The sequence below is a fragment of the Meleagris gallopavo genome, chromosome 10 (genome assembly GCF_905368555.1).
Source record: "Meleagris gallopavo chromosome 10, MGAL_WU_HG_1.1, whole genome shotgun sequence".
NCBI classification, from domain to species: domain Eukaryota; kingdom Metazoa; phylum Chordata; class Aves; order Galliformes; family Phasianidae; genus Meleagris; species Meleagris gallopavo.
The window spans coordinates 4,068,109-4,084,137 of NC_139413.1; the positions used below are offsets into that span (position 1 = coordinate 4,068,109).

The window sequence follows — 16,029 nt, forward strand, 5'->3', positions numbered from 1 at the left end:
TCCTTTAATAACCAGAATGCAGACTATTTTTTTTTTCATTTCAGACAGAAATTTGTTTTTTATTTTTCACAATGAGGGGTTCTGTCCAGGAGCTCTGGGATGTGCAGTGTCCTTGCAGGAGTAGGTACACGACTGGAGAGCCTGCAGGAAGCAAGCAGCCTGGCAGGAGGAGCTGATGCTTGCAAAGGGCTGGAAAAAGGGAGATTGCAGTCTGCATCATCAAATGTGAATTGCCATTCACATTCATAGGGCACAGAGAGGAGCTTGATGCAGTGGTGTTAACTACAGCTAGATGTTCTTCAGTTACATGTGTTCTGGCAGGAGGGCAGTCCTGTGCTCACAGAAGAGAGAGAAGGAATTAGGGAGCATTATAAAATTTCGTTTCATTGACCTGCATGTGCAAAGGAGCAGCACTGTGAGGTGTGACTTATTCACCTGGATGACAAACGTACAGTGTGACAGCCTTGCCTGAACGAGGGGTAAATACCTTCATGTGAAGAGACGTGGTTGTCGTTTTACTCTTTTGAAGTACTTAGTTCTTAACAAGTCCAGCATCTCAACGCCAGGAGAGCTAAATCTTTTTAAACTCTGTTGCTGAGGAGCATCCCCAGATGATAACTTTCCACTACATACAAAAACTCTCACAGTTTTTGCAGTAGAGGGCTGCCTTCCAGCTGATGCTCCTGTGTCCTAACTGCAAGGTGACAACTTGCTGTTTGTGAAGGTGGTTTTCCCTTGTAGGGTTCCTCAAGAGGTTGAGGGGCTGGAAGTACATTAACTGTATGTTAAAATAATATCTCTTCTAGTAATATTCTAGAACTTTAAACTAAAATCTAGTGACAATATTAATGAAGAACAACATATAGATGAAGTTACCGGCCGTGTCACTTCTGGAAGGACAGAAAATAGGAAGTTTTCCAGTCTTGGTCTAATCAAAGAGCTTAAGTAAAGATAGATAAGAGTAAACTCAGGGTTTTCTATTGCATGTGTAATTTTATAGTACATGCAGCTGAGAACACAGAGGTTATTATTGGCTTGCCTCATGTAACAAACTAATGTGCACAATGGAAATTTTCTCACAATCGCTTTTTGTGCATTGTACATATTATATTGTGATGTTATTAGGAGTCACATAGTGGTTATTTCAGGTGTTTTCAGTAGTGAAAGCTAACGCTGAGTTGTGGTGGGTGTAGCTTTCTTCAATGCGAACGCACCGTTCCCTATTTAAAATGTGTGCATTTTTTCTGAAAGTAATCATTTGTTTAGGCATCAGTACTGAAAGGAACAATGCTCCAAGCTAACTGAAGCAGTTCAATTCAGTCAAGATCAGGAATTTGGGAGCCCTGGGAAGCAGAACATTTGCATGCTCTTTTCTGTTTTTGCACGAACAACAAATTGGTTTTCTGGTTTTGCACTTGAGTGTTAGGGGTTTTTTATTTTGTTTCTTTTGTGAGGATGTTTTTATATCATTAATATATATTTATAACAAGTTTTATTTCAATTTTACTTTAAAAAAAAAAAAAAAACAACAAGAAAAAACTCCGAAAATATCCCAAATTTGATGAACGAATTGTTTCCGAAAGTTTTCCCAGCAGCATCCCTCTGCTGCTTTTAACCTTAAGTGCCCATCCTTTTGATTTCACCTCTTCCTTTCATTCTCACATTCATTTCTTATATTGAGGAGCACTGTGACATACTCTGACACACATTTGCTTCGAACAGTGTATTTCCTGAAAGGCTTCCATGGTTTAGAAGGCATGCAGTAAAGATGGAGTTCAGCAAAGTGATGTTACAGAACTGGAGTGTTCTGTATTTGCCTAATTTATTTTCCTTATCTGTTTAGCCAGTCTAAACTTGGGCCTCTAAGCATGAAGGTTTCCCTTTGTTCTGAAAACTCGCTATGAAATCTGACTTACTTAATGTTGGATCTTTCAACTTTCTTAGAATAAGTTTTCTATGAACACGTCTTTGCTATTAGTTTCAACTCTTATTAACTCTAGACATCCGTTCACAAGATTTTTCCCATTCCTGTTTTAAATATAATCATACTTCTGGAGAAGTGTATTTGTTCTGCCTGCCAGACATCTTTCCCAGCCCAAGGCATGCCTTGCCCACTTGTTTGCTCTGAAGAGCTTTGAATGTAGATTTTCTCACTAAGAAGGCATGCTTTAAACTGACAAGCTAAGGCTGTATTTGCTGAGCCAGCTACAGTGTAACATAGCCCAGAATGTGCTCTATTACGTGTTTAGAAGTTTCTGATACTTGGTGGACTGTAAAGCTCCAGCCATACCCTGCACCTATAGCAGCAAGCCATAAAGCTTGCTGTGGCTTCTTGGCAGAGCTGTGCTTCAGTCATTATCCAAGGGTTCTCATCCTTTGCCTACTCAACTAGAGCTTAATCTGCTCCAGTTAGGAGACGGTGGGAAATGCCATGAAAACTGGACAGTATTTCCTGTGCCTGCCTTTTGAATTCTTCGAAAGCAAAGTTTTATTAACCACATTTGGAGGAGTTTGTGTTGTCTTGACTCGCTTTCACAGATTTGCCTGCTTATCTTGCCAGAAATGACTTAGGGCTGTCAGTGCTTTTTGTGGTAAGCTACAATTCCGTGTCTGGGAAACAGGCTCCATGTTGGCATTTCTGCATTAGTGAGCCCAATGACCTCAAAAACAAAACAATGCTGAAACTTAACGCTGAATCAGTCTCCAACTTCAGTGCAAAAAGTCATTGTTTGTTTCCTTCAAGAATAAGTCACTTTTTCAGCTTGCAATAAAAAAGCAGCTTGATTTAGATTGCTTCACATTGAAAAGGCATTCTTTGGTTTTGGCAGAAGTTTGTTTATTTTTACTGTACTTGCTCTGAGTGCAAGGGAATAGAGAATTAATTTTGAAGACAAAGAATGTTTTGGACTACTACAGTCCTGAATTGGTGCACTTACTAATCATTGCCACTTAAACAAACGTGGAGGGGAGGTACCTTTGTCTGATATGCTCGACTTCATTGAAACTTCCAAGGCATGGTAGAATTGCTGCTGTTGAGACTGGTACTGTTGCTGGTCAATCGAATGTTAAACCATATTTTAAGATGGTAGTTTGGGGAGTCATTTTTAAACTTTTTGGAATAGTTGGTGAATATTATGGTGAATAAATGAGAGTTATGTTCAGTGCTCTGTACCAGATGTGAGTGTATTCATGTTACGGGACCAAGAATGTCTTGTTTATGTGGAAGCTCATAGAGTGTTCACTTTTACAAAGATGTTCAGACATGTTTGAGAGAGCATATTGTTTGTTGTTGGGTGTATGGACTCAGTTAAATTGATAATTTTTCATGGTTATGTTTGGTTGTCTGAGTTTAGATCTAAAAAGAGAAGGAGATCTGCAATCTGTAAATGTGATTGTTTCTGGAGAAAACATTCTCATTTAGTTAGAGCAGGTGCATCTCTTTGCACCTGCTCTCTTTCAGCCAGAGCACACTAGTTAAATTCTTCAGCAAGGACAACTGAACAAAGCCTCTGGATTCATTCTTAAACGGGTATTTGCAATTGACTTGGATGGCAGAGGAATTTCTGTGCTGTGTGGAAAGAAGAGGTGATCTCTTCCTTTGGATTTGGAAGCAGGCAACAGTCCTGAAGAGAAAGCTTCACGTGAAGCTCTGTATACATTTGAGAAAACCAAACGTGGTCTTTGGCTGTTTTTGCTAGTCCTACTTTTCCCCTTTCAAAGCAAAACAGAAATCTCACAATAAAAATGTACTTAGTGATTCTGACACAGTGAAGGTGAGATAGCTATATTTGATTTTAACTGTTGCTTAGTAACTGAAGAGTTACTTAGCTTGGTTATTCACATGGTTCAGATATGGTCCAAGTATCAACTGCAGGCTTTGTGTTTTTTTTTAATAGAATTGTGTAAATTATAGTCTGAAAAGAAACTGTGCTTGAGTAACTGAAGTGAGACTCTTGTATTCTTGGATAGATCCTTACAGAAAACTTTTTAAATTCATCTTAAACTCAATTCTGACTTGAATACCTAACAGTAGGATAGAATAATTTATCATGATGTGTTTATTTTATTAAATGTAAAGTTCAGAGTGCTTTAGTTTTGCAGGATGGCTGTTTGGTGAGAGCCAAAACCTCTGAGGCTTGCTACTAGATGAAAACGTAATCACAAAAGCAAACGGAACAGAACAACTATACTTGTCTTCCTGCAGTGTAGCAATTCAATTAATTGCTAAGTTAATTTTGAAATTTAACTTGTGATTTCTTATTTCAGGGTCAGATAACACTAATGGATGTCCCCGTATTTAAAGCAATTCAGCCAGAGGTGAGTTGTTCATTGGTTTGCTTTTCAGCTTTAAATGAAAAGGGTTATCCCTGTGCATACGTTCTGGAATTGCAAAGCATAAGTATGTTCAATAAATCTCATCTTCTTTTACAGTTTGCATAGATCTGAAGCAGATGTTATTTAACACAAATATCTGGAACTAATTGTTTGGATGGAAATTTAAACGTGTTCAACCAATGCTGGAAGTGACGCTGGTTTTCAGTGTCTGTTTGATAAACATCTTAAATTGGCTATTCTGATCAGAACATTCTAGGTTCCAACTACTAAGAGATACAAATGAAAAGCTAAGTTAATAGGATGGATTGCAGATGATGTGTTCAAAAACGTGGTTTGATAGTCTGAGCTGACATTTTTTGTGATTTTTTTTTTTTTCCAAAGTATTTAATAAACTACAGTGCTTGCCTTGTTGCCTTCAAATTGGTTGTGTATCTCAGTATATATTAAAGGTATGATAGGAAGAATCATAGAATCACCCAGATAGAAAAAGTCGTCCAAAATCATCCAGTCCAACCCTCTACCTCTCACCAATATTTCCCACTAAACCACGTCCCCCTGTACAACATCTGAACAGTTCTTGAACACCTACAGGACAGTGACTTCACCACTCCTCTGGGCAGCCTGTTCCAATGCCTGACCACTCTCTCAGAGAAATATTTCCTAACGCCAACCTCAATCTCCCCTGGCAAACTTGAGGCCATTCCCTTTTGTCCTGTCACTAGTTACATGAGAGCAGAGGCTGACCCCACCTCACCACAACCTCCCTTCAGGCAGTTGTATACAGTGACAAGGTCTCCCCTGAGCTCCTTTTCTCATGCTGAACAATCCCAGCTCCCTCAGCTAATCCTCATAAGATTAGCCCCAGACCCCTCACCAGCTCCGTTACCCTTCTCTGGACACACTCCAGGGCCTCAGTGTCTATTGAATCAAAGCCAAAACCAAATAGCAACCCCTAAGCTTGAATACCACAATTTGTCCATTATATTATTTTAACGAATATGGCAGCTTTTCTGTGCTTTTGCTATTTATGCTTCCCAGAGCACACATGCACACGTGGCCCAGTTATACAATAACAAGATGCAGGAATGCTGTCTCAACCTCACAGAACAGCGAGTGCATCTGGAGTTGATCAGCTTTGTTCAATATTTTATGTAACATTTTTAGCATCTTTGTATAGTGCGTATCAGGGCTAGGGATGCTTTTACATGTAACATTTGCTTCACTTATGCTTTCAGTCCTAACTGTAGTTTGATTTAGCTGGTAATTAGCCAGGTTTTTTTGTTTGCACGTCTAAAAATTATGGAGTTGAAATGAAATGTGTCTTTTGTCTCAGGAAAAAGTCAAACATCAGAGTGACTGTCAGCAGTCCTCTTAGCCTCACCAAGTGGCCAGCAGTAGAGACTGAGAGACAGTATGAGAAATAGTGTATTTAAACATGGATAAATCCTTCATGAACTTCATCAACTGGAAACTTGGAGCTGCAAGTTGCACCCATGCAAGTGCTTAACAGCCTACAATGGGCATTTCTTCCTTGACTTGTGGCTAATCAAACTCTTTGAATTCAATCATATGTAGATCTTCATGTTTTACTGTTGTTTCTGGCATGTAATATGAAAATGCTGCCTTTATTTGTGCTGCTCATGTCACTCTCTATGTAACTTGTGCTCTCTTGTTCAATAGTAGATGTTCCATTTGCTTTTTCTGTACCATGCACCTTTTCACTGCCTTTCTGTTGTACCTTTTCTGACCTCATTTGAAAAAGCAACTCTATTTAGTTTCTTTCTTCTTTCCTCCTCTTAGAGCAAATGAATTCAGACTGTATCCATTGTGTCCTGTGTTTCTCTGACTGACTCATATCTTTTCTGTAAAAAGAAAAATGAGAGTAACCACATCTTGTGATGTGAGATCTGTAGATGTACTGGGATAATATATGGATGATTTGTTCTCTGTTTTGTTTTTAAATGACTCCATATTCCTTTCTGACTGTAGCCTGGCTTGATCTGATGTTTTCATAGAATCATAGAATCACCAAGGTTGGAAAAGACCTAAAAGATCATCCATTCCAACCGTTTACCTATTACCTGTTTCAGAATTTTTGTAGCAACTCAACTATAATAAATTTTAGATTTGTTCATCCTTTTTTTTTTTGGTACAATTAGCATTTTCCTATGGGCATTGCTTCACACTTTTCAAGCTTAACTTTTATTTCTCGTTTTATTATCCACATTGTCAGTAGTGTGGAATTCTCTTCCAGCTCATCAGTCACCTTTAGAGCACCACAGTCTATTTTACTGGTAGCAGGCTTTTGTCATTTGGCTCTGTATGGGTCAGTGAAGAATGTTTGGCTTCCGCTTAATGCATCTGCTGAAAATATCTTAGCTGTGAATGCTGATTTCATCGTTTATCTACTCTCAGATTTTTTTCAAAGGCTCCTTTTTGATCTGTACTTGAAAATGTTTTAATGATTTAGCTTTCATGATTTCAGCAAGCTTTCCCCCTCCTTTTTTTTTCCCCTTTTCTCCTAAATCCTTCAAAGAGCATCCCATTTGATCTCTTTTTGGGACATCCTTAGTCTTTTTGATTGACAGGATATGTTTACCCTGATCCTTCTAGTAGGATATATATTTTTTTTTCTAGCTCTTTTTTGAAATCTTTAAAGTCTATTACCGTTTTATCTGATTATTTGAAGTACTTTCTGTATGCATGGACTTCTAAAGCTAAGCATTACTGCTATATAGGTCGTATCGTGTCATCCTGTCCTCCCCATCCTCCTGCACATCTGTGTTGCAGTTCTGTATGCTTTTACACAATGCCTGTTCTGTAGCCACTGAGCTTTAAAGGACTGGGTATCAAAAAATCAAACCACCAATGTAAATAGTTAGGACTTTTCCTAATGCTCTGCTAATGTAATTCCACTGCTTGAGCTTGATGGTAGTTTGCTCTTCTCAATCTGCTTGCAGCACTGCACAGAATGAGCAGTCAGCTGCATAACGAGTACAAGGAATCAAATGATTTGGATATAATGGCATCAAGCCAGCACTCCATACCTTGTAACTTGCTGCTCTTTTAACATTGCCTCTCCAGTATCACAGCTTATGTTGTATGAGCAAACCTACAGAAAATCGCTGGGAGATGAGAAGATTTTTCCAAAAATGTCAAGAAAACACATCTAGTTTTGTTGGCTGCTCTACCTCATTAGTGTATACCACAAAAGGGAGAAGCATAAGAAAATAAGAAACTAACTTCTTAAAAGAAAATGTTGTGAGAGTAGATGAATATATCTAGAAATAAATTCATTTTAAGAAATCTGTGCTACCTAAGAAAAAGCCACATAATGCCTTCAGTGAAAAATATCTGTAGCTAGTTGAGTACTTCTCACATTTGCACAAAAGAAGCTGAAGACACTGACAGCATGTGAATAATATCTGTCCATCAGTGTTCCTTCACAGGTAGAAGGGGGCCAGTTGCCTTGTATCTCACATGCTGCTAAGTTGTGTTAGTTCTCAGTGGGAAAGGAAGGGGCGTAAAGGTTAGCTCCCAGGTCAGCAGAAGCTGTATGCAATTAAAATTGAAAAGACAGGGAGACCTCTTTTTTTCAAATAATTCTATGGACATTTTACTCTGAGTGAGATGTTGCACCTGTGCCCATCAGGTATTAGTATTGAACTATAAATTGAGCCCTAATCTTAATACTTCTACGTACTGTCTAAAGATTCTTGGTAATGGATTTGGCTTAAAAAATACCACTACTATTGTAATTACATCAATGTCATTAAAACCCCAGAGCCAACTAAACCAGATCTGCTTCTGAGGCAAAACTCTTGTGTGCAACCCTTCCCCATACAATGCCAGGGCAATGGGTCACTTATATTTTTAACTATCATAGCTTTTTTGTTTGGTAACAAGGAATTGAAATGATAGAAAGGTTTTTAGACAAATTGCCATGCTTTGTCTAAACCTGAGAAAGCGACTAGATTTCTTTTTCTGTTATTAAGGAAATGTAATCATCAGGTGCCAGTGAGGATGAATTGACTTGTGTTCTCCCCAAGTGCAAAGCTGTGATTTTTTTTGTTCTAATGGAAACTGCATCACTGGGGGTGCTGAGGGACAGAGAATGCAAGCCAAGATCTCTTGGATGGTTTCCTCACCTCTTAGCCTGTTCTTGGCAATAGGAGCAGCTCACAGTTGCGTGGTTATCTTGTGCATAGTCACTGATGAGCTGACGTAAGGAGATGGGCACATGTGTTCTCCTGTTAAACAGGATAGCATTTTCTTGGGTAGGTGCTGGTACTGGAACTTCATAGTGACATTTGAAGGAATGGCTCTAGAATGCTGAGTTGGAGAATGCATTCTTCCTAGTGCCTGTGGGTAGGTGGGAGCATCAGCCTTCTCTAGCAAGTGCAGACCAGCATGCCAGACTTAAATGAGTGGAAGAACTGAAGATCTCTCTTAACTGGTATGAGACTCTTCAGTAGCTTTGGGATGTTGGTTGAAAAGACATTAAGAAGTTTTAATTAAAAACAAAATTCAGAACTCTGTGGGATAACATGCTGTTCTGACTTTAGAGCTTAGAATATTCAGATGCTAGATTATTTTAATAATGACTGCATTAAACAGCACAATTATTAATTATATGTTGGGTTTTTTTATCTTAACTGATATGATAATTAACATGTATGGTATAATACTGGTTTCAGTAAGTGGTTATCAATACAGTAATAAAACTGAGAGCACTTTGAAGTGAAAGAGGTGAAGAGAAAGCATAAATAAAAGAAAAGTAAAGGCTGTGCTTTGCTATTATGCTCCTTTAATAATTCAGCTGTCTCTGTACTGGATAATGTTCCTGATGGTTTCACCTGGCACTGCTGAGTAGGTTGTATGCTGAATGTATTTGGGTCTGTTCTGTGTGCTACTGTGTACGAATAGAAGAGCTCAGTAGTAAATTCAGATTTTCACAGCTCCTAGTTAAAAATGCCTTATTGAAATTAAGAGGTAGTAAATAACAGAGAATATGGTGTTATTGCCTAGCTGCTGTGTAAGTTGCACAGACAGGAAGCATTGCAGCTCAAGTACAGCGATGAAGTGGCTTTAATTTTTTTCTTTTTAAGCAGACCCTCTTGCACCATTTTATTCCACAAATCTTTCTTAAATGCTGACTGTTCAGCTTCACATAAAATTGGCTCATTTGGAATGGAAAACTGGAAGTAGTGCTTCTTTTATTGTTGCTGTAGAAGATGACCATTTTGGTATTTCTGTAATGCAGCATGCCAAGTTGAAATAACAGGACACGTCTTGGTTGATGTAACGAGTTTTATAATCTAAATTTAAATATCTTCAGATAGTAATTAAAGACAAAAGACACACTCCTCTCCCTACTTCAGATTCATGCTTACAGCAGTATTTAGCTAGTGTGCTAGCTAAATGGATCTTGAATTATTTCCTTGGCTTTTAATAATAGATGAATTTTTTAAAAAAAAGTCTAATTCAACAGAAGGTGAAATCTAATAATTCAAAACCATTTGGAAACAATGCTTACAGAATTTCAGTTTACAGAAGAAAATAGGAAAAGCACCACTCTTGTGGTTATTGTGTGAACTTCTTATTGCTCTGTTATTTTGAAAGTTTTGCGATGTGTCTCTCTATGCTTATGGCTCTGAACACTCACAGATGCAAAAAGTGAATTCTCATCTTTGTTCTTGCAGGAGCTGGCAAGCTGTGGTTGGAATAAAAAAGAGAAATACAGTTCTGCTCCAAATGCAGTTGCTTTCACCAGAAGATTCAATCATGTGAGTTGCTATTTTTTTTTAAATTCACTGTAATTACATATATATGTTTAAAACATCTGGTGCATTAAGTGTTCTGGCACATCCCTTGTTGTTGATCACAGCTGGTTATTTGAAAATTGCAAATAATTGCTTAAAAGAGTTCATTATCTTCAGCTAGTACAGAAAGATCACGGCTCCAGTGCTAAACAAATAGCTGTGTTGGTTTTGGTTTTGGATTTTTTTTTAATAGCAGCTACTAATGAATAAAATGAGGAAAATATTAAGCATTTTTCCCAGACGTATTGGTTGTCCTTTTCATAAAGATGGGAATAATCATTTCACATCAAAAGCTTACTATGTAGGATTTCTGGAGTCATGATTAGGTATTTCCTTCTGTTAATTAAATGTCTTTTGCTTCATTAGATGTTTATCCCTAGAAATAAGAGCCTTTTGTCAGTATGATTATCTTTTTAAGGTGATTCTGAGCAAACTTAAGAATTCCAAACATCAATTGTCTAACGCTTATTTTTTAATTCTCTATTTTGCATAATTTTTCAGTTATGCATTTGAGACTTGTGGCTTTCTTAAAAATTTCTTTGTATAAAACAAGATTACAATTTTAGCCTTCTCCTCTGTTAAAGCTGCAGAACTGCAGCTATGTAGTTTGCCAGCCGCATCTCAAAACTGTAATGCCTTTTTATTTAATACCTTATTTTTGTCTTTCAGATGAAGTAATTCTCCTCCCCTCTTCTCTCTTCTTGTAAATGTTTAATAATGTCTCCAGTATAAAAGCTCTTTTCCAGACCTATTTATTTTCTGTGCCCAGAATCTTGGACATCTTCGTTAGTCATCTCTCAGTCAGACTGAGCCTCTGACTTTTTCAGTCTTTTGTTGTATGCTTTCACGCTTTCCATTATTGCTCACATTTAAGATTTGACCAAGCTTTATCACATATCTACACTAAGAATATTACTTAGCCATCTAATGATGAAACTACGTCTGGGATTGGGTTTGGAGAAGTTGCCTGATTCACCTCTTGACTGATGAAATGATGTTATGCCTTGAAATTCTTGTGACTGTAACATCATCTTCTGAAATCTGTTCCCTCCCCATCCAGTATTTGGCTGAAATTTTCCTATAGTTTCTTTAGAAGTTCCTATGTGTCCTTTAGAAGTTACAGTATATCCAGTGTGAGACTAGTTCTACACTGATAAACCAGATTCCAACATTGTGCTCTCAATTCATATTAGTTGTCTCTTTGAAGAAACATAGTGTTTTGCTCAATGTTCCAAAGTGCTTTTGTAGTAAGGGCCACAATAGTGTTCTTCAACTACCTTACTTACAATTTTGTCTTGGTATAACATAACAAGGAACTGCAGAAGTTGGCTAAACAGTCAACTTTACAGAATTGCAAGGATTGAAAGGGACCTCAGAGATCACTGAGTCCAACCTCCTTGCTAAAGCAGGTATGCTGCAACAGGTCACACAAGTCAGTGTCCAGCTGGGTCCTGAATGTCTCCGTGGAAGGAGGCTCTACAACCTCTCTGGCATTCTGTCCCAGTGGTCCATCACCCTTACCATAAAGAATTTCTTCCCCATATCAGTATGGAACTTCGTTTGTTGAACTTCTAGGCTATTGCTCCTTGTTGTCACTGCACACCACTGAAAAGAGTCTGACCTCATCCATTTGCCTCCTGTGTCCTTTTAGATATTTATCAACCTTAATCACATCCCCTCTCAGTCAGGCTGAGCAGAGCCAGGTTCCTCAGGCTTGAAACATGTTAAAGAATTGGTATAATATAGTTCTTAGAAAGAAGTGAGGAGGGTAAGCCAGGTCACGTGAATAAGCAATTAACTGTCTGCTAACTCTGTCATTACAGAGCCACAGTTTGAAAGTATCTAACCAGTCGAAGATGTTAAGGACAGAGGGAGGGAAGGTGTGCCTTGTAGAGTTGGCCAGAGCCACAGGTGCCTGTGACTTAAAAGTAGTTGTTAAAGATGGAACAATAGAATTAACATCTTAGTAGCATCTAAATAATGTTTAGAAAACATCTAAATGCAGTATTCTTAGACTAGCACACAGAAATTTCATCTAGCAAAATTCCATTCATTTATTGCTGTAGTGTTATCTTGTCTCTCATTCATTCTTACACTGTTTTGGTTTTGTGATCAATTTAGATTTTAGCTGTTTTTTTCAAAGGTTGTTGCAGTATTTTTTTCTTCTGCAGAATGCTTACCAAATTTTTTTTGCTCGATTTATCGACTTTTGATGTGCAGTACTTTGTTCTATCTTAGTTTTTATAGAGATTCATACAGAAATGTCAACGTGCATGCAATACGGAGAGTACAATACCAGGAATAATTGCCTTTTTCTGCAACACCTTTCTTCATAACAGTTCACAGTCCTGTTTCTCTAGAAATCCTTGCTAACTTCTGAAGGGAACTTTGTACTTTCGTTATTCCATGGTGCATGTTGGATAATTGTTGATTGTGACTGGCACTTTCACCTGTCGTCTTTTTCGACTGCACTGTCATTTGTTTCAGGGAACTTCTGATTGAAGGACAGATCAAGAAGAAATATTAAAACTAAGTGACTCAAAGTTGTGTAGTGTCTGAGTTTGTTCAGTGCTTCAGTAGATTGAAAGGTCTGTTCCTGTTCTTCAACTTTTTTCCACATGGTGAAGGAGAACCTTAAATAAAATGCAGCAATCTGACTAGCTTTGAGCTGCTATTTGCAGAGTCTCTTGTGCTGTTTCTCTGCCATCCCTTTTTGCCCCTTTGGCTTTGCATTTGAAGGCCTCACCAGTAATGATGCAGTCAGGAAGGGGCTGAGATTTGCTTATGAACTCTTTCTTGTGGGAAAGGGAGCAGTCATCAGAAAAGCAGTAAAGATACAGGCAGGTTGATGCAAGGAGAGGCTGCCTGTGGGTTTCTTCAGATATCCTTCATGTAGACATTTTCTATGCTGCGTGCAAATAGAGCTGCAAATTTTCTAGTCAGAATCTTTAGGTTTATAGGTAAGATTGACCCTATGTAAGCACCTTCTGTACAGTCATAGAAGTCAGATGTGCAACTCTGTCAGATAAAGATGTCTTCACTAACAATTTTTTGAGAGCCTTCTTAGTGTTGAAAGGTTTTCTTTTCTGTGGCCTCCAGCAGAGTTAATCATCTGTGTGTTATACAAAAAGTATTTGTATAATCACAGAGGGTGGTGAGGCACTGGAACAGGTTGCCTAAGGAGGTTGTGGATACCCCATCCCTGCAGTCATTCAAGGCCAGGCTGGATGTGGCTCTGGGCAGCCTGGGCTGCTGGTTGGCGACCCTGCACATAACGGGGGGGTTGAAATGAGATGAGCATTGTGGTCCTTTTCAACCCAGGCCATTCTATAATTCTGTTGATTTGTCCTAACTTTCACTTTCCTTCTGGGTTTCGGCTGCATTGACTGCTTCCAAAGATTGTATTAGCTTGTTACTGATGTTTTTAACATCTGAAAGAAATACATTGTCAGTAATCTGAAATTGTCTTTGGGAAATCCCTACAAGAGTGCTGTATATGTATATACAAGAGCATCTTTGCCATGTCTTTGAGTTTTGTGGATAATAATAGATTCGGGACAGGCCAGTTTGGGGCTCTGCTGCTGAGCCGAGGTCTCTCTTTTAACAGGTAGGTGGTAAGTACTTGGAGCCATTGCAATTCACCAGCAAATCAGTTGGATCAAGGAAAGTAGCTTTTCTGTCTGTTTTTCACATTGTCAGCACTGCTGCATTCAGTTGTTCCAGTTCTTGGTCTGTCTCTTTGACTACATTTAAAGGCAGAAGACTTGGAGACATTTCTAGGCCTTCTTTCTCGTTTCTTTTTTTCTTCTTTGTTTCTCTTTAACATGTCTTTTGAAAAATTGTTGCTAGGTGACTCTTATCAGCCTGTTGGAGAAGCTACTTTGAAGGGTCAGAGAGTTGATAATAGAAGAAACAAGTCCAAGTACTTAACGACTGCTTGTGAGGTGGATTAGTTTGCCTCCAGCCAATGTTCCGAGAAGCTGCAGCATGCAGCTTTGGTGGCCAGGGGACATACCATGTGCAGGAACTTCTTCCAGGAAGTTTACATCAGTCTTTATTCTGGCACCGAGGAAAAGTCATCAGTCTTACTTTCACGTGCTGGGACTGGAGAGGAGATCAAAAGGCTGCAAGTGTTGTTTCAGTTGCAGATTGACATTCTTCATGTTAGTACTTCAGTTTTTGGCTTACTGAGACAGTACTTGGGATAACTTTTGATGTGGTGTGGGCCTACGGTTCAGAATGCGTCATTGTGGAGGGGTCATTCATTTCGATAGTGCTGTTCATATTTAGATTTGCCATCTTTTGGAGAGCAGTGGAAAGCCAAGAATTCAAACAGCATAGGCAGTAGCAGCTGGAATAAGAAGATACAACGGAGCAAGTTTTTGTCTTCCTTGCCTGGTCTACCTTCTCTGTTCTTGTTCAGCTGAAGGCAGTTCCTGTTGGGCACCTGCCCTACTTCTTGTGGGGTACAAATGTTTACAGCTAAAATACATTCAGTAGAATCATTGTAACTCTTGGCTTTACTGGCCACAAATCCATTTCGTCAAATTTTTGCTCACCTTTAAATTCCACTGAGCTTAAATATGCATCGTGCATCTGTCTTTCCTTTTTCCCCCAACTTGCCAAAGGAGAGCCTTGAACAGCTCTCACGTTGTAAGTAAAAAGAACATTAAATCAGTAACAGCTGCTTCACAGCAAATTGATCTGCTGATAGCGTTTTGGAAACAGGAACGATTATGTGCAGTTGATTGCAGTCTACTGAGAACGAAGTAGTGTATTTCCAGCATTAGTTATGTGATAATTATATGTGGTGCCTGTAAAAACAGTTCGAGTTCACAGAAGAGAAGTCAGTGAATCATTCCATGCCAGGATCCTTGTATTCTTGAAGCATGTGTTGTGATGCAGTACTGCATAGATCTGCACATCTGCTATTAAGTTCCTTTAAAAAAAAAAAGCAATTTCTCCACATAACTCTTTTAAAAAAAAAAAAAAAAACTGTGATCCCTGCCTATTGAAGCTTTCTTTCTGAAAGTTAGTTGTATCAAAATATACAACTGTTGAAATTGGTAAAAAATGTGTCAGTGTACAAAATTGTCAAGTTTACCTATTTACTGAACCTTTGTTCTCTACTGAGCTTAAAAGAGCCAGTATAGCTAGGCTGGTATTCCAGATATGGCAAGCAAGGGACGATTTAAAATGCTTGAACTGTTGTGATTTGAGGAAAAATGCATTCAGAAGTTGAATCTGTTTTTATGTGATGATGGTGATAGGGAAGAATGTCAATACATAAATATAAGTAAGGGTTTAAGTGCTGTCTTGAGCTGATATCAAAGAGATGGATGCCCAAAAGCTGCGAGGAGTCTAACTGTTGGGTGGGTGGACAGTGTGGTGGGAATAAGATGTGAATACAGTGAGAGCATTTTACAGCAAATAACCACAGTATTTATGGAACCGTCCATTGCTAATGTGAAGAAAGAACCTGAATAAAATATAAATGTGATTCTGTGTGGCTGATTTGAAACAAAAGGTTTTGTTTAAATTGTTTATTTTTCAATATTTGGAAAAACGAGGTGGTGATTTATAAAGGCACTGTAGAATAGACCAGACAGAACCACTGGCAGTACCAATGAAAATGCATGAAGGAGGAGAGGAGGTGGTCAGATTGGAAGTGGTCAAGAGTTTAGTTCTTCCTGCTGCTTACTCTCACTGAAGGCACTGGACAGCCCAGAGCTGAGGAGGAGGTTTGGAGTTGGTTTTGTTTGCTTTCTTTGTAAGTTCTTGGAAGCACTGAGACCCCAGTCTGGCTGGGAGTGGGATAGAAACCAGATTTCATTGAGTAAACAGGAGTACTTGTGTGGTACGGGGCCTGTGT

The 16,029-nt window shown here is 38.6% G+C and overlaps 1 protein-coding gene across 10 annotated transcripts in view; it reads left to right on the forward strand.

Moving 5' to 3' along the window:
- Positions 1-16,029, forward strand: part of RALGPS2 (Ral GEF with PH domain and SH3 binding motif 2) — a 113,809-nt gene that overhangs the window by 31,566 nt on the left and 66,214 nt on the right. For all 10 annotated transcript variants that reach the window (XM_085232230.1, XM_085232221.1, XM_085232231.1 and 7 more), the window contains exons 4-5: positions 4,267-4,317; positions 10,038-10,121. In XM_085232230.1, coding sequence (XP_085088356.1) covers positions 4,267-4,317; positions 10,038-10,121 — 135 coding nt within the window. The remainder of the gene's footprint in view (positions 1-4,266; positions 4,318-10,037; positions 10,122-16,029) is intronic.